The sequence below is a fragment of the Crassostrea angulata genome, chromosome 10 (genome assembly GCF_025612915.1).
Source record: "Crassostrea angulata isolate pt1a10 chromosome 10, ASM2561291v2, whole genome shotgun sequence".
NCBI classification, from domain to species: Eukaryota; Metazoa; Mollusca; class Bivalvia; order Ostreida; family Ostreidae; genus Magallana; species Magallana angulata.
The window spans coordinates 13,530,061-13,549,398 of NC_069120.1; the positions used below are offsets into that span (position 1 = coordinate 13,530,061).

The 19,338-nt window shown below is 34.4% G+C and overlaps 1 protein-coding gene across 2 annotated transcripts; it reads right to left on the reverse strand.

Moving 5' to 3' along the window:
• Nucleotides 1-3,020: 3,020 nt before the first annotated feature.
• LOC128166812 (NACHT domain- and WD repeat-containing protein 1-like) lies at nt 3,021-18,810 on the reverse strand. 2 transcript variants are annotated; one of them, XM_052832199.1, is made up of 13 exons: nt 18,705-18,810; nt 18,468-18,521; nt 17,966-18,006; nt 17,626-17,696; nt 15,566-15,606; nt 15,316-15,453; nt 12,889-13,091; nt 12,521-12,697; nt 12,201-12,387; nt 9,516-9,664; nt 5,636-9,389; nt 5,194-5,420; nt 3,021-4,377 (listed from the first exon to the last, which is right to left on the reverse strand). In XM_052832199.1, the coding sequence occupies exons 2-13, from the start codon at nt 18,478-18,480 to the stop codon at nt 4,150-4,152; spliced, it is 5,229 nt and encodes a 1,742-aa protein (XP_052688159.1). In that variant the 5' UTR covers nt 18,481-18,521; nt 18,705-18,810; the 3' UTR covers nt 3,021-4,149. The 2 variants fall into 2 exon arrangements, with proteins under 2 accessions (XP_052688159.1, XP_052688160.1); XM_052832200.1 differs by lacking the exon at nt 3,021-4,377 and having other exon boundaries at nt 5,236-5,416.
• Nucleotides 18,811-19,338: the final 528 nt, after the last annotated feature.

Sequence of the window (19,338 nt, forward strand, 5' to 3'; positions counted from 1 at the left end):
TGGCCGGTCCCCCCGAGACTGACAGACGCATTGATAATTAAATACTCAATTAAAATGAACGTGTAAAGGCTAAATAAGACAACGGGACACAAAGACAACAGTGGGAGACTAAAAAACAAAATAAATTGAATTCTAAAAAAAAAAAATAATAATAAAGACAATCTCGTTACCGGGTTATTACCAAGAATTGCGGTGATGGCATTATACAATAAATAACCCCTAATTCTACGTGTGTTCTACCTGGGCGAGTTTGTGGTCTCATTCCTACGAGAGAAATTGGTCATCATAATCATGGATATTTTTGGTGTAAGCGAGCAATTTTACTAATGAAGTTCGTTTGAATAACTGTTTGTTGAAAGTCTACACATTTTCCTTACAAATGACAGTATCTTTCTTATTTTTGGTTATAATTTGTGAGCACATTTCATTCAACGTATACAATCACAGTATGTAGAGGATTTTAGTTAAAGTATTAAATCAACGATTGGTTCTAATTCAATATTAAATAAATTACATAAAAGAATGGGAAAATAGCTTTTACAGATATAATATGATCATGTATTTTATAAAACGGACATTAAGGACTATAGAATTCTTACTATAGAATGTACATCTACGAAAAAGCATTACTCGCGAGTAGAAGGGGAAAAAAATACTGTTTAATGCTAACAACTACTAAATTCAGTAACATGTTACAATTTAAAGTGCGAGGACTGACCAATAAAACTGTGTTTTTGTGAATTCTTCAAAACCTTTTGCATTTACACAGCAGATTATCTTGTATGAAACAATCACCATGTAAAATCGAAGTACAGAAAGTACTCTAGGCGGTTAAAGGTTCAAACAAATTCAAGGGAAAAAAAAATCATCCAGCCACAATAGAGGGCAGGATGGTCGCTGCCATTTTTAGACTACATGCATAAATATCTTCATAAAGATCTTCAGAAGATGAGCTCCGTATCAATCAAAACCTTCAACAACCTGAGAAATATCACGGACTGCACAAAACATTCACGATGATGATTCCCATATAAGACGACTTGGAAATTTCTTTTATATGACATACTGATGTTCATTATATAACAATCATTTAGTTACTTTAACTTACTCTTTACGATTACTTCATAAATTTATTTTTGCAAAAAGAGATGTAAATGTAAACAATAAAATGCCTTTTTCATGATTTTGTTATGTTGTAAATTTTGAATTTACTGGGTGAGTGTAAAATACAAAATTTACAAGTCATGCTGGTTATGAGGATAACGATCATTGTTAAAAAAAAAAATACACAACGCGGGTTATGTATTTTTTCTGAAATGTCGTCACCTTCATATCCCGGATGAATCACCGAAGAAAGCATTTTAATGTTTAAATAAAGTGATATTTATACGTATACAAAATAATTTGAACATAAGTTCAACTCAACTTACACTGTATCTTTGCCGTAACTATTAATTTCGTTATGATTAGGTTCGCTTTATTCTCGACTCAGATCTCGGGAGACTCCACAGTTGTCCATGAACATTTCGTACATATATCATGCATGACCTTGCACGAGAAGACATTCTAGAAGATAATAACTGAAAACCATACCATTTATTGCAATGATTTGGTTTGAAAAGCACGTAATGGTATTAAATATTCAAATTCCATTTCCAAGAACCATCCTCACCTCCATGATCATTGGAAGAACTCAGGTTTAGATGACAATTATTATCATTTTCTTCACCCCCCCCCCAAAAAAAAATAAAACTAACTTGCGATAATATGCATAAATTTTTAAAAATACAATTAAACAACAGAAAGGCACACAACTTTTGTCGAGTAATCCAAGAAAATTAGACTATAGGAGGTATTAAAGAATTAATTAATAACAACCCTAAAACAAGGTGGTTATAAAAGAACTTTCATAAATTCAAAACAAATACTGGAATATTCATTATACGAAGGATTGGGGACAAAAAATAATAAATGAATTTCACGTCAAAACAAGGGGATAATTATATCCCCACCCATGTTTGTAAAACGGACAATTTTAATATCTATAACGAAATAAACAAACGACTTCGGATTTAATGAAGACATTTTAAAATGTTAAAAACAATCAGCTGAAATATAAACAAAAACAAGTCAACGGTTCCAATAAGCAAGAAAACCAGCTTGACAAGCTGTACACAAAGAGAGACGTTTCTTATAGCGAGCCGCGTAAAGAATAAAGAAAATTAACCGTGTTATTTCAAGCATTTGTAAAACACCTGTCAACCCTAAGTCCTCAAGTAAACAGATTTACAATTAAAATCACATTATACCTCTTAACACCTTAGTTCAATTCGTCCCTACACAAACAGTTCACAGTGGAAATTGATTCCTAATTTAAAACATGTGTTTTCCGCAACTATGCTGTACATTTCACGCGGGCCTGTTGATTTCTTGTGCCATTTTCTTATCAGTTTACAATTTGTTTCTTAATAAGATACATATTTCTTTCACATTTAATTGACAATCAATTAATAGTTTCTTTTTATCGTGTTGTCATGATAAGCCCATCTAGAACGCTGTTGATTTCCAAAGGAATCTAATAGAATTAATCGTCTTTTTGTAGATGATAAAAACTTCTGCATATGTTTTGTGTTACACAAATACAGAGAATCCCACTGCGAAAATTTGTTTTGCTGTGTTTACAAGAAAAAAAACCCCTAAAAACAATTAAAGCAGAAAAAGTTGCCCCAAATGCAGAATTATAAATCATGAAATTTACATATCAATGCAAGGTAATGGATATGAATTAAGCTTCTCTCAACAACAAGTATTTGGATCTTCAAGCACTCGATCACTACAGGTAAATAAAATTTACAAGATTTATAACAATCAAAAAATAGAAATAGCTTATAAGATAACTGACACTTCGGGACAGGTGCAGTATGTTAATTCTAGCGGTTTAAGACGCATTAACTGTCACCCTATTTAATTTACAAATCATTTGGTTAATATACAAAAAACAAACGAAACATGAAGCAGAAGGCTGGGACAATATTGCTTTATTTTTCTACAACTGCATGAAGATCAAGATAAAATTAAAAATTCAGTGTTGTTTTTCTACAAAATGAACTTATAAAGAATAATAAAAAATATAAATAATGTTATCAGTTAACAGAATATGTGATTACCAGTTATTTTTTTCCCTGAGTAATATAAAAGTTCCAAGCATAATGACATTTTTACAAGACAAAAAAATTACAATGTTTTGCCGTATTTTTATTTATTTTATCATTGACCCCTATAAATTGTGTGAAATTCTTGATTTAACCTACAAAGTATGACATAGCACATGCATTTTTAAAAAGCATTTAAACTTTGATGATGAGATCAAACCTTAATTTGTCCACAATTGCCTCTTTTTGAATCAATAAAATTGTGTTTAATTATGTGTGTATAGATAAAAGAAATACTAACCAACAAACCAACAAATTATTCTGGAATTTAGCAAAAAAGTTCTATTTATACATGTAGTAGATCACATAATTAAAAAATTTGTTTTTGAACATTACATTAAGAATGCAAATGCATACTGGTTGATCACTTGTGGGATTCTTCACTATTTTAGTTTTAGTATAGAATCTCTCATATATACATATCTGTACAAACATTTTTTAAATACTACTCAGCAAATTATTAAAAGTTAGAGATTTCATATCAAAATTTTGAAAAAGTTTAACACATGAAAGAGAGTATATCATTTCTGTAAACAAAAATAATTTAAAATCACAGCTAATGTGTAAATAAATACAAATGCATCAAAGAGTAACCAGATCTTGAGGCAAGGGGCATAACTCTTCTTTTGACAACAAAATGTTTGGATATGGGTAATTTTCCTTAAGTTCAGATCTGCAATGCTGTTTAAAATTTCACCATAAAATTATTAACAAACAATGGAACACCAAAGTACACGTATATATGTAAACACAATTCATAAAACTTAAAAATAATGTTATACAGATAATAAAAATTACCGGTAAGTCATGATATATACATCTCCCTTTTACTTTTCTCTGATTACCATACGACAAAAGACAAAACTTAAATGCCAAGGCAAAATACAGTATGAATTACTGGTATATGTTACAGCTCACTAGAGGATATCATTTTATATTAACTGCTTCCTGTATGGACTTTGTATATCAGTACCCGTGTGTGGTTTGTCCCTGTGAGGATGACCACATATTTGGAGTTGGGGGTGAATTTAATGTGCTGGACCTCTGCATCTACCCGTGTAGTGAAGACTTCCTTCCCTGATGATGTGTCCCACAGCTTGATCGTATTGTTCTGGCAAGCAGATACCACCCACTTACTGTTCCCAGATATGGCAACTTTAATCACCTTAAATATATCAACATTATATATGTATCAACATTATATAAGTAAAAAATTATTGAATTTCTTATTATATCTTAAATTTGTTTTACCTAGTACATTTAAATAAATTCATTAATATTGAGGTGTCATAGATGATACAATGTACCATGAATTGGAACAGTTACTTATAAGTGCAAGTTTGATAGTCAAAATGCCCCTGAAGCAGCAAACAATTAATAGCATAGTACTGCATTTCCAGAGGAAAGTCATGGAAAAGGACCTATACATCAAAAATATAATATACACGTGTATAAAGTACAGCTAGCAGAAAGCAGGTTTCTTTAAATGAATGTTCAAGCAAGTCAAAGGGCTATAACTCTGCCAAAAGTAGAACATGAAATGATCATGCATGAAAGTCTCACTAAAGAATCAATGTATTTTCATATTATGACCACTAGAGCCCTCCCCAAGCACCCCACCCCCCAGGATTTGTAAAGGTTTACTGCTCATACATTTATTTACCTAGTTTCGCTGCATGCTATATGTTCAGGAGAACATTTTAAGATATTTTTTGAAGGATTATAATGCATTTTGACTTGACCAATAATTAAAGCTCCAACTCGCATAAAAAACCTTAAACCTTGGTCATGAAATTTAAGTTCATCGACATTATTGTAAAAGTGTGGAAAAAAGACGATGTCCTAGCTAACTGCTTTATGGCCACATGGTACATGTACGATCTTTGGCTAAGAATGAAATTAATTGTTGAAAGGGTGTGGTATTTCTTAACACACAGGCAGTAGATGAAGTTAAGACTGATAAAGTTACACTTGTACTAACTGAGGCAGTGTGTTTGGTTGCGGGAGCTTTCTCTCTAACTGGGATTCCTGAATCTGTGTGATATATGAACAAGTAGCCATCCTCTGATCCTACTGCCAGAAAATGGCCATCTTTGCTCATTTCCATAGCTTTGCTGCCTCCCTTGACATCATTAGGATTTTCAAGCCAGCGGGGCCGGTACATCATGCTATAATTCTTGCTCTTGCAAACTTTTTGATCACATCTGCCTTTCAAAATAAGGTAAAAAATATTGACATTTTCATTCAACTTGGAATAGATACTTACACATAACTAGTTTTTTAAACCAATGTGTCCAGTATATCTTTGAGTATTCACAATAGTTAAGATAACCCTGCTAAAATCTGAGTTATTAACAATCTAAGACTTCCAAGCATTTATGACATATTTTGGATAATGATGGATTTATATAGGTATTCTGTACCTGTGGGCATATCCCAGAAAATAACCCTTCTGTTAATGGTCACCGCCATGATATTTCCCGCAAATGCACAGATTTTTTCTCCAAGGTATGGAATGTTACTCAGCTTTCTCAAGCAAACCATTAACCCTCCAGTAGCCTGCTGCAAGTCCACAGCTACAAACTTATATGGGTGAACTTGGGGATTGAAATTTGAGCCATTTTTCTTCCAGGAAGCCTCAATATCTTTGAATTCTGATGGAAGAATTTTGTTCTGAATACATAGATACCTTTCACTGGCGCTCAAACACACAAACATAGTTTCGAATTTTAAGGATCCTTTTAGGGGAAATGACTTTTTAGTTTTCCCCAGCTTTAAATCCAGTACACTGATCATCAACATATCCTGTTTCAATCCAATGGTGTAAAGAGTAACACCATCCTTTCCAATGACAAAGTCTAGTACATGGCTTGGTAAATTCATATCAACATCTAGGCCTGTGATTAGATGAATTACTCTCAACTCCCCTTTGCTGTCTACAAGACAACACTTATCATCAGCACAAATAACCATCTTTTTTGCTTCCATCCTAATACCAATCTCTCTTGAAAACTTTGCTCCTTCCAACATCCAAACTTGTAGCATTTGATCTTTTGATGCTGTAACCAACTCTAGTCCATTTGGATGCAGATCAAAACAAGTGGCTATTTTTAAACCCAAGAGCCCTGAAACAAACTCCCCTCGATTTTTCCTCTGCACATCCTTACACTCAGTCAGGATCTCTGTAAGAGACCAAACCTTCATTTCATTCTGTCCATGAGAAATTAAGTAATCATCCAATACTTGCATTTTCTCCACTGGTCCTGAATGGGCAGGAAAGCCCCCGGAGAAGACTCCTGTCTTTGCATTGTAAAGATGGATACTTCCTACCTCATCCCCAAGCAATAAACAGTTGTATGTTCCGCTGATTCCAAAGTAAGAAACTGGTTTGTCTGGTGACACGTCAAACACAACCTCGCTTTTCTGTAAATTTAAAACAACAATTTTTTCAGAACTGGTCAATGCACATGCAATTGGCTTAGATTTTGAGAAGACTATATGCTTTATTGAATCTTCTAGTGTGATTGGGGCCATTTCCTCTGCTTGATTGATGTCAACAGTCAACATTTTGGTTGAACCTCCATCCACTGCCACAGCAGTAAAGAACGATTCCTTGAATGATAGTCCCTGTAGACCTTTGCTCAATGGGTAATTGAACAGAAATCGTTTTGGTTCCAAATCCCCAGGTTTATACAGTTGGAGTTCACTTCTTGGAGCTCCACCAGTCTCAGTATTGACTGACACAAGAACCTGAAGATTGTCACTCTTTGTGCAAAGAACTCCCATTACATCTTCCACCTCGTCTTTTAAACTCCATCTGTCTACCTGCATTAAACTGTCCGTATTCAGTAAAACTACATCTCCATCATCCATCAAAACTGCTAAATGACTAGTGTCAGTGCTTAATTCCTTGCACACCATCTGGTTTTTAGATGGATCATCAGTAATGTCTTTGAACATTTTGGTGACTCTATTCCCAGTAATTAGGTGAAGAAGTGTAATGGAATCAGCTAAAGTATATATAACATTTTCTCCAGCTTTGTCCATGAGTGGATAATGCTCTCTCTCTTTGATATCTGGAATGCTTACTTGTTGGAGGTCTTCAGTGCCACTATGAAAGAGTTCATAGGGAAACTCATTTTCTTCTACCTTTCCTTTCCTGCAAGTCTTGACTAAAACAGAGTCCCCGCAACTACAAATTATTTCAGCTATTCCATTGTAAGAATGGATGAGGGATGAAGTGAGATCTTTCCTGGGTGCCAAGCCAGGGTATTCTGGAATCAATCCAGGAGTGTCCTGATTTTCTATGCAGTTGATAGCTTGTTCTTTAAGCTTCTTCAGGGAGGAATCTTCAGGACCATCATTGATAAAGGCTAGAATATTGGAAGCTAGTTTGCTAGGTTTGGACAAGTTCTTTTTTGTCAATGACAAGAAATTTCTGAGTTTCTTGATTTCTTCATCCTCTTGGTTCTCTAAATACTCATACAGTTCATCTACCATGGTTTCTACACCAAAGGCTGACAATTTACTACTTATATACCGAAGGTGACAGAAGTAGTTTTCTTTTGCAACTTCCTCAGACAACGCTTTTCCAGCATGAATGATGTGGTATGGGAGACAGCTCAACATTCTCTTGTTCTTACATGTGACAGGCTGAGGGGTGATTTGCCTGTCTGCATTAGTGACAGTCAGCTTTCTTCTGGAGAGAGTGATGTCCCTTTTCACTCCATTCTCTGACATGAAAATCTCCACAAGATTACGGTGAAGCTTTTCTCCAAGGGATCCAGTAGCATATCTATTTCTAGCTGTTTCAATGAATTGTCTGTGGTACCAATTCATGGTATACTTATCATGAGATATCCTTTCCACAATGTAGTCTTTGATGTCAAACCTAATTCTTGCTGCCAGGACAGGGGGTATTCGAACAATGCCATCAACTGGTGGATTGTGGTAACGATATACATCATCTAGTGCTTCATCATCACAGGACAAAACATCCTCCAACTCATTCTCAGATATACCATCTCTTGCTATGGTGATGTAACCCAAAGCATGGCTAGTTATGGTCTTTCCAAATTTTATTTCCAAATTATCAAAGAGTTTATTAATGGCTCCTTGTACAGTTTGCTGCAAATCTAGATCCTGTTGAAGTGTATATGATCTCCATTTCAATGCTTCATCTAAAATAATTTTCAAAAACAATGGACCAGGACATCTGCTAAAGGCACTCATCAAGAGCTTCTCTTGGTATTCCGTGACTTTTCTTTTATGTTTTAGCAAATATGTTTTGATGATTGCAACACCAGTTTCTTGTGGAAGGGTTGGAATCTCCACATAACAGTTCTTATCAGGAAGCATTGCTCTCAAATTGTCTAGAATTCCATGCTCTTTTGGAAGGGTGGACACAACAAGTTTGAAATTTTGAGGCAGAGTGGTTGGTAACCACTGCAGATCATAAGCCTTGTGTGCAGGTAACAACTGATCTAATGAATCAAGAAGAATAACAACTGGCTTCTTCAGAGAATTTGATACCCTTCTGAAAAACCTGGGCATATATTCTTGGATGTTTTCGATTTTCTTATAGCCAACTGGTTCCATGATCAGATCTGCAACATCAGCAACTTGTCCACACACACTGCGCAACACATCATAAATGTTTAGGGTAAGAGCGGAAGTTCCTAAGAATCGGATAATTCTGACATGTGACTTCTGCTTGAACCAGTCAGGCAGACTCTGCATGATCATAGCCATAACTGAAGTCTTTCCATGACCTGATGGAGCATAAATGACAAACGGCTTTCTGGTTGAAGTGTCTAAAATATAAGCTTTTACACTGTCTAAAATCCTTTTCTGTCCACAAAATGTCCTGCATTTTAATTCACAAAAATGCAAATGATGAAGAATTTCGGAGTAATCAGTATAAAATCTGATTTTTGTAGAAATTTTGCCTCTTAGACCTCTATTATCATCTGCATCCTCTATCATGTTTTTGAGATCTGTGTAAAAGTTCTCACAGAACTTATCCAGATAGGCTTTATGGTCCTCAGAAGCTGCTGGGTCTATGCCGTTTGGCAGCCAATTAATACTGTATTCATGAATGTACTTCTGGTCAACCTTTTGCTTCAACTTTTCCTTGAGTTTTCCTTGTAGATACTTTACTTCTTTATCAGGAACTGCCTAAAATCATTTGAAAATATTAAATGAACTCATTAAATCAATGTGAAATGATGAATACAAAATTCAATTTGCCCCTGTATACTGGTCCTTGGTCTTCACCTACAGGTTGTTTATTTTATAAATTACCTTTCCATTTTCTACAGAGGTATCAATATGTCGTTTTGTCATTCCATCATCGTAGTTTGTGAACCCCTGAATTTTTCTTTCAAACACTGCAACAGTTTTGTCTGGGCATTTTACTTCTAAAATTCCTTTCTTTATCTCTATCTCTGTTACTGTATAATCAAAATCAAAAAACTTCTCTGTTAAATAATGCATAAATAATTTTACTTTGGATGAAAAAATTATACATATTTCTGCTTTGAATCCATATAAAAATTAAGTTCTTGAACTTTATTTTATTGTTTGCAACTTAATTGATGGCTTAGATAATATATAATATCTTAACACAACTTTGAAAAGGAAAAATGGAGACCATTAAAAAAATTTAGCAATAGAGAGCAAAAATTATTGTGATTTAATTATAATGTAATTATAAAGAGTAAAATTCACAGTAAAGTCTAAACATCTGCTTGAAGATAAAACATTGATCCTTTTGTTTGTCACAAGTCAGACCCAAAATTGCGGGCTCCTGGATTATGAGTCTGTTTTGTCTTCTGATATAATTCAGATATTGAAAGACTTCATGCTACCTTTATATTGAAGTATCAATCTAAGATTATAATATTTGATGAATTATTGAAATTTTGATTGAAGACCTTAGATCTCTCATAATCTTTGACCCAGGTAAATTGCATGTTACACTAACTGACCCATCTGCCCGTATTATGTAACAAGAGGCCGTTGGGCCACATCGCTCACCCGAGCAGTAATAGACACAATAAAATCAGCTTTGTGGACTCGTTTAACTCGTCTAACATGGCCAGCTGCCAGTGTTTTTAGGTCCCATGCTTTAAACATGCCTGTTTTCAGTGGCCATTTGCCTGTTTTGTCACATGACTTCTGACTCTGACATGTGACCCTGTATCGAAAGGAGCCAATCTTAGCTGATAATGAGTTAATGACAAATAATTGAGTGTGTAACATGTACCCAAATTTGCCGAATATAATACGTACCTTTTTTTCTATAAAATTTCTTTGACAGAAAGGGGTTCACATTATATACCCAATGGAATTTTGACACTTTTTTAACAGGTAAAAAACATTGGCTGTCGTAGTTCAGTACATTACATAGCCTTTAAACGTAAACGCTACTTCTGTTTGTTTACCACATTTAAACAACTGGAAATTATTGTTTAGGCTTATCTAGCAGAAAATGTTTTGCTCTTTAAAATCTGTTGATAGATAAATTGAATTAAAATGGTCATATTAAAATTAATATTAACTGTTTATTTAGCAATCTGTGCATTCACCATCTCTTTGCATGCCACCATTACAGATGCTATTAATAAATCTGTGCAATAGAGCAAAAATGAATATGCTCGGTAGTATTTTCTTCATTAATTTGAAACCTGGAATAACAGGCCACCTGTCTTAAGCAGCCAGTCTGTCATTGTCCAACGAGTGGCCTCCTAAAACATGTGCGACTGTATATTCCTATATAAAATCTTTAACCCCACCCCCACCCCCAAATTGTAAAACCCTATACTGGGGATCATGATTTTATCAAACTTGAATCCTCCCAACCTGAGGATGCTTCCACACAAGCTACAGATTATTTGCTAAATCAATCAGTTTCTGAGAAGAAGATTTTCATAGATTTAAATTTCATACTCCAATGTAGAATTTTGACCCCCTACTGTGGTCCTACCCCTGGGGATGGATCATGATTTTATCAAACTTTAATCTACCCTAATGGGGATGCTTTTACACCAGTTTCATCTTTTCTGGCTTCTGAGAATAAGATTTTTAAAGATTTTTCTCTATATATTCCTATGTAAAAATTTGACCCTCTATTGTGGCCCCATCCTACTCCTGAGGATCATGATTTGAACAAACTCAAATCTACCCTACCTGAGGAGGCTTCCATATTGTAACATCTTTTTTGGCCTATTGGTTTCTGAGAAGAAGATTTTTAAAGATTTTTCTATATGCATATGTAAAAATTCAACCCCCACCTATTGTGGCACCACCCTACCCCAAAGGATCATGATTTGAACAAACTTAAATCTACTCTACTTGAGGATGCTTCAACTCAGGTTACAGCTGTTCTGGCTGATTGGTTTCAGAGACAAAGATTTTGAAAGATTTACTTTGAAAGATTTTTAGAAGAAGATTTTTGAAAAAATACCAACAAATTTTCAATGATTTTTAATTATCTCCCTTTGAAAGAGGGTGTGACCCTTCATTTTTACAACTTGAAATCCATTTACCCAAGGATGCTTTGTGCTAAGTTTGGTTGAAATCGGTCCAGTGGTTTGGGATAAGAAGTCGAAAATGTAAAAAGTCTATGGACAGACAAACGGACGGATGCTGGACAATAAGTGATCAGAAAAGCTCACTTGAGCTTTCAGCTCAGGTGAGCTAATAATGGTTAACGTTTTACTTTGGTTTCATCCATATTTATGGGCATCAATTTTCCTGGATTTGGAAAATTTCAGTTTTGAGGGGACAGGTGGACAATGGTCTTATTAACATATACCTGCATATACCTCCTTTTGAGTCGGGACACACCTACCCTCATAAGATATATCAGCTGACTTGGTTCAATATTTCTAAGCCTCACAGTGCTCAAGATATGATCAGGGCATAATTAAAGTACATATGCCATGCAAATCTAAAATAAGTATAAAATGAAACATAGAAGTATACCTGATAAATTGTACTCATGAAGTTGTTCATTTGTAATTTTTTTTTCATCATGTGCTAACAAAGCTGATGTTTTGAGAATGTCTCGTAAATCTGCAAATGTGTTCTCCCACTCTTGGGTATGCTTTGCTCTTGGTTCATCACATCCAGGAGAGTAGTCTCCAAAGAATGAGAACTGGGATCTGATTGGCTGAAAAATAGTTGATCATTTAAGCATATAAAGACTTAAGCAATTCTCTACTGAACAGTTAGAAAAAGTTGGTTAAAATGAGAAATAGTGCATTGATACTGCATGATTAAATGTTCATAAACCTGTGTATTACCTGAAGAATATATTTAGGAGGGAGACAATTCTCATCCAACTTGTACCAAGTCTCCATAAGTTTGACTGCATGTGGTTTCGTGGTGATTCGTTGGGCAAATTCCTTCAGGGTCTTAAACACCTCCTCACTGATTTCTATTGGCACTGGGCGAAAACCATATCTATCACCAATAATAGCCTGGTAAAGACAAAGACATTTTGCAGAATGAACTTTTTTAATCTTAAAATATTCTTGTTAGAAAGCTGTTATTCAGAATAGCACAAACAGTTCTCTGTTTCATACCTATCATTTTCAAAATACATGTAGTTATAGAATCTGTTTAAATAATTTGTTTAAATTGCAATGAGATTCTGCCAAAAGCTTCGTACCACAAAGTTTGGTCCAAGTGACATCTGTTGGCAGTTCTCCACTTCCTGTAGACATATCCTCTCCACACTATGGTCATTCTGGGAGTCCTCTGTTACACCCCACCTCATATCCACCACCTGAAAATCTAGATCCTTTGACAAACAAAGCTCCTTCAGCTTGGGGAAAACTTCACGTGACAGGATATTTCTTTCTGCTCTCATATCTGAAATTATTTAATCAAACATCAAATAATTTTGTATCTTGGATCAGTAAAATTTTATACAAAGTACTGGGGTATATATTTTGAAAAGGAAAGTTTTGAGAGAATTTTAAGCCTCCTTTGCTGGGAAAGGGAAAAGTCATGACTCCATAGACATGTATTTTCAAAGAGTCAGTACAGCATCCATTCAAAGGACAGCAATGTGCAGATATACATGTACTTAATGATTACTTTCTCCCGACCCTGCAGACATAGCTAGGTCTTGACAGGTAACTCAAACCTGAAATCTTAGGTATAAAAAAAAACTAAAATAAAATGGTATTCTACTCTTTAATACTGTAAACTATGCATTACTGGATTTTTTCAAATAGTGTATATCCCGGAATTTTTGCGATGATTTAATTTTTGCTCTTTATGCGATCACCTTTACATTGCAAAAAAATCAATATGCAGAAATTATATCCAATATTGTTAGCTACAATAAAATTTTTACATAAGAAAAAATGAAAGACACAAAAAAAAAAAGTTAACCATTTTCTCCATCTTCGCAAACTTTGTGACATGCGAAACAAAACCTGGATATGCATTATTTTGAGCCCTCAATGATTTTAAGACACATATAAACAAATGTGTCAAAATTATGACCAAAAGTGCCTCTGCATTTATTTGGATATTTGGATATTTTGTTTTGTGATACAAAATCTCACAGAATGATTGAATTAGAGTAAAATATAAATGTGTTAAAAATTAATATAGGAACAATGACCAAGAGATTAAGGAAAATTGCACATTAAACAAAAATTAAAAGAATCAGTAGATGATGTCATAAACCACGTATCTGAGCTCTAAAAACCTTGGTTTATTGTTCTAAAACATGAAGAAAACAAAATCTTCAAATTACGCATATCCATTATTAAACATCTCAATAAATTGAAGATTAAATAATTCAAATGATAAAAGCTGTTATTCATTTTATTTAGGAGATGCATATTACACTGTCCTTCCTATACAGAGATCAGTTGACAAGAGGTATTTACTTAATACATATATATAGTTAGAATACCATTACCACCCATATAAAACCATCATCGGAACCCACAGGTTTTCTATCCGTTACACTGCTTAACCCACGGGTTTTCTATCCGTTACACTGCTTAAGCAGTGTAACGGATAGAAAACCCGTGGGTTCTGACGTTGATATAAAATTATAGGCTCACAAATGATACCCCTCCCTCCAGCTAAGAAAATATATATTATAAATAAATATATAATCCATAAGTATTTCTCTATAGGAAAGAAAAGGATGTACCAAATTTCTTATTGCACGCAGCACTGTTAAGGTTTACTTTGTGGTCGCGCCAACCAGAAAGTACGGGAAACGTTAACTATGACATCACACAAAACAACAAGTCATCAAAAATGCTCATAAATAAAGTATTTACCAATTGTTATGGGTATGAAAACATTACACTACAGTCAAAATTACCTAAGCGTGCAACTTTGTAGTCAAATAAGTCCAACAACGATAAATATAAACAACTGACTGATCGTGGTGCACTTGTCACTTGTGGTGCACTTGTCGATGTGAGGTCATACTGAAAATTTTGATGCATATTTTGTGTAGAGAGAGGCTGATCAATCAATTTTTTAACATGGAAAAACTCATTTTATAAATGAACAGAAGATGATCTTAAAACAATTATCATACCATTAAATCCTATCTATTATGCTTGTTTTGATTCGGCATGTGATTATTTTTAGAGCATGTATTATTTCTTTTCTAGAGTGTTTACTGTACAAGTTCGATGTATTTGACATCGGGAAGCCTATCTAAATCCGCTTTTTACAAGGGCATACACTTAACAGATCATTACGATCTTTCGGATATAAATTAAGGGAATGTTGAATTCATTAAATGACCTTGGGTCAAGATCATGACACACCATCAAGTCATAAGCAAATTTTTGTTGAAGTAGGAACTTCCAATGTTTCTCCATAAGAAAGATATAGGAACTTCCAATGTTTCCAATATTGACCAGACACATATTATGCACTTTTTTTCCAGTGACCTTGAACTTGCCCAATTGACCTTGATTCAAAATTATGACAAACTCCAAGGTCATCAGCAGTCTTTGTAACTGGACAAGACTGAACAGACAAATGGACAGGGTGATTCCTATATTCCCCCCCCAACAAAAAACTCTGTAGGGGTATAATAAAATCTTACCAGAGAAAGTGGAGCTGATGAATATCCTGATGACAGATCTGGGCAGATGGGGAAGGTTGTCTGTTTTTCCAGCCAACAAATTTTTAAATCTTGTTAAGATTTCCTCACTTTGTTCCAGATCAATACTACTAAAAGCTTCTAAAACAATTAATAATTACATGTAATTTGATTTATTGAATAAAGAGTCAAATAGAGAAAGGAAGCTAGATGTAAGGTTACACATGTTTTAATTAAATTGAAATCCACCTACTTTCACTTGCTTTATTTTCTTTTCTTGAGATGTCGAGGAATCTAAAATATACATGTTTAATAAGCCATAAGCCCTACACATTAAAAACAAAGACAGAAATTTTAAACACATCCCTTTTTCAGTGAAGCTTGTGTCATACAATAATATAGGCAAATAGGGTACATGTACACTGTATTTCATGATTTATGATATATACCAGTACATGGGTTATGTTTTTTTTTCCAATATGCCTATATAAACCATACCTTAATATTGCTATAAGTTTGTATGGAAAGTAAAAGTAAAGATTTTTTATATATTGTAAAGATGAATGTTCTTTTATAACTAAAGACAGATTTAGTGAATTTAAAGTGCCACTTTCTGACTTTTAAGCATTTAAAAAATGTAAATTTTAACAATTTTACAAATTTAAAAAGTTGGAAACATGCCAGATTCGCGACCTATCTGCACTTAACAGAAAGAATATTTGGGAATTCTCACAAAATGTTTTACACAAGTGTACCTTGTTAGTACTAACTCTAAACGATTTTTTTAAATTTATATTTAAACTTAACTCAGAATTCATAAGAAGAATTTGATGAATTATGTTTTATTCTTAAAAGGGGTAAAATGCTATTTTTAGTAACAGAGCTGCAGAACCTAGTTTAGACTGACAACATTTAAAAAACAAGAGGCTAATGGGCCACATCGCTCACCTGAGGAACAATAGGTATGATAAAATCAGCTTAATGGAGTCATAATACAAACTATCTGGACAATGTACAATAATACATGTAGATCCTGTAAATATAAAATCCATTTTCCCCCTGGATATTCTTATGTTTAAAATCATTAGTCCCTTTTCTAACAGGATGATTTTATAGTCATATCACATGTTGAGTATTGCAGTTCTCAAAAAGATCCTTCACAATTTTTTATATATGGGATATAAACCTACATCAAACTCTGAACCTTCTTGTGAGGCCAAAGAATTGTCCTGGAGCCAAAGTCTTTTAACAATTATAAAGAATCATCTGGCTGATTAGTTTCTGAGAAGAAGATTTTTCAAGATTTACTCTATATATTCCTATGTAAAACTTTAACACCCCCCCCCCCAATGTGGTCCCACCCTACCCCCAGGGATCATGATTTTCAGAACTTTGAATCTACACTACCTGAGGATACTTCCACACAAGTTTCAGCTTTCCTGGCTGATTAGTTTCTGAGAAGAAGATTTTTAAAGATTTACTCTATATATTCCTATGTAAAACTTCGACCCCCCCATTGTGGCCCCACCCTACCCCCGGGGGTCATGATTTTCAAAACTTTGAATCTACACTACCTGAGGATGCTTCCACACAAGTTTCAGCTTTCCTGGCTTTATGGTTCTTGAGAAGAAGATTTTTGAAAATTTCTCAAAATTTTTCATTTATTTCTTATTATCTCTCCTTGAAAAAGGGTGTGACCCTTAATTTTCACAACTTTGAATCCCCTTTGCCTAAGGATGATTTGTGCCAGGTTTGGTCGAAATTGGCTTAGTAGTTCTTGAGAAGATGTTGAAAATGTGAAAAGTTTATGGATGGACAGACAGACAGACAACAGACAAAATGTGATCAGAAAACCTCACTTGAGCTTTCAGCTCAGGTGAGTTAAAAATTGTGGCAAATTAATTCATATAGATGCACACTGTTACATATAAAATATGACCTTGATCAGAGAACCTTTCTCCAACCACCTTTTGCATGGTTTTCTCATGGACATGCTCATAAGAATATACATTTGTAATGAGACTTTATAATATTTTGAGTTGACTTCATAGAAAATATTTGCATGATTCTCCCTATAAACAATATATCACCATGGCTATATGGCTATCTATTTCATATTTATAATTTTACCACACACATACATTGTAATATTCTGTAATGAATAGAGAGATATTGCAAATGATTTGGTGGCTGGGTGCCTCTCTTATATACCTTCCACAAACTTGGACAGCCTCTTTTATTACCAGTAGGTATAAATTGCACAACGACCTAAGCAAGTGCAAAGAATAAATTAATTTTGTGTTTGTAACTTACGGGTTGACTTTTCCTTTCTGGATCATCACTACAGACCTTGGTACTGGCAAAGATTTTGAGCCATCAGAGACCTACAAAACAAAATGGTATTATGATGGACAGTGCTTTGGAATGGGTGATCATTGCCTGACAATGGTACATGCAATGATATAAAGATTCTGAAATATTAAAAAACACCCCAAAAACCAAACATTATTCGTGCATCCTCAAAAGTAACCGGACAGTTAAGAAAGATATACTGGTTAGTGAATTATTTAATGACACAAGTTTGATAATGTTTAAATAAGAAATATTAATTCCTTAATTAAAGTTAATTTAGATAAAATTAGATGAAACTTACCATCCCAAAGGACGACTGTCTTTTCATTTTTTTCTGTGGCACTAGTGGAAAAATTAAATACTAATGAATTAATTTGCAACATAATTTAATACATATAATAATCTAAAATCATATTAATACGTACAAATCACAGATTAGAAATTATTAAAGTCATTTATCAAAAACACCAAAATGAAAAAAAAACAGAGATAAAATAACAAGTTATAACCCTAAAATATGCCTTCATGCATGGATCGGGGGGTGGGGGGGGGGGGGGGGGGGGGGGGGGGGGAGAGATCTGCCCCCCTTGGAAAATTCAAGCAATATATTAAGGTGCATAGTTTACATGTAGTAAATTTACCAAAAAAAGACCTTTGACGACCCCCCCCCCAACACAATTATCCTTCGAAACCCCCCCCCCCCCTTCCCCCTTGAAAAAAATTTGCTGGATCCGTGCATGGCTCTAATGTTAAGTCTACCCCCCCCCCCCCCTTCCAATCAGTAAATCAGAGTAAATTATTACCTTTGAAAGACATATTGAATCCTGTTGTTTATTCCAAATAAAATTAGCAATTATCTACAAACACACAAACAGAAATACAAAATAAATAATAAAATCTTTTGTAAAGTAAATTTTAAGAGAACAAATCTTGGCCAGAGGAAATTCGAGTTCTGTATATCCGATAATCACAAAATTTCACGTGTTAGAATAGAATAAAACTTTGTGCTTTTCTCGGGTTTTAATAAAATAAATCCATACCTGACATTTTTGTTACATTAGATCTCATCTTGAACGGAAATCTATTAGAACGATCCGCATTGTTTACCCCAGAGACGAAGATCAAGAAAGACAACTCTAACGTTAAAGCTTTGGAAGTCTTCCTGTTTGCGAACGGCAAATATTCCATATTGACTGACTGTTATAATCTGCTAATCACCAACAGAATACAAAGAGGAGGAAGACAAGTATTATGAAGAACTGCAGTCCACGATATACTCCTCATACTGGTGATCTCAACGCAAAAGTTGGCACAAACCATAGGCGACGGACCCGGGGGGGGGGGGGGGGGGGACTTAGCCCCCTCTCCCCACTTTTTTTTTTTGCAAAGTTAGACCTAACCATTAGGCAAATAGCTTCATAGAGGGTTCATCCCCCCACTTTTTCTTTTCTCGCAGCAAAGATAATTGTTTCTAAATTTACATTGAAAAGACTGAAATATTGAGAAGTTGGAGTCATAGGTATACTACCCCCCCCCCCCCAACGGATTACGAATTTCATGGGTTTTTTTTTTTGGGGGGGGGGGGGGTGCTATCTTTTTTTGGAACTATAGGTATACCCCCTCCTCTGGATTAGTATTTTCATGATTTTGGATTTTGTTAATTGTGGGTTGTTC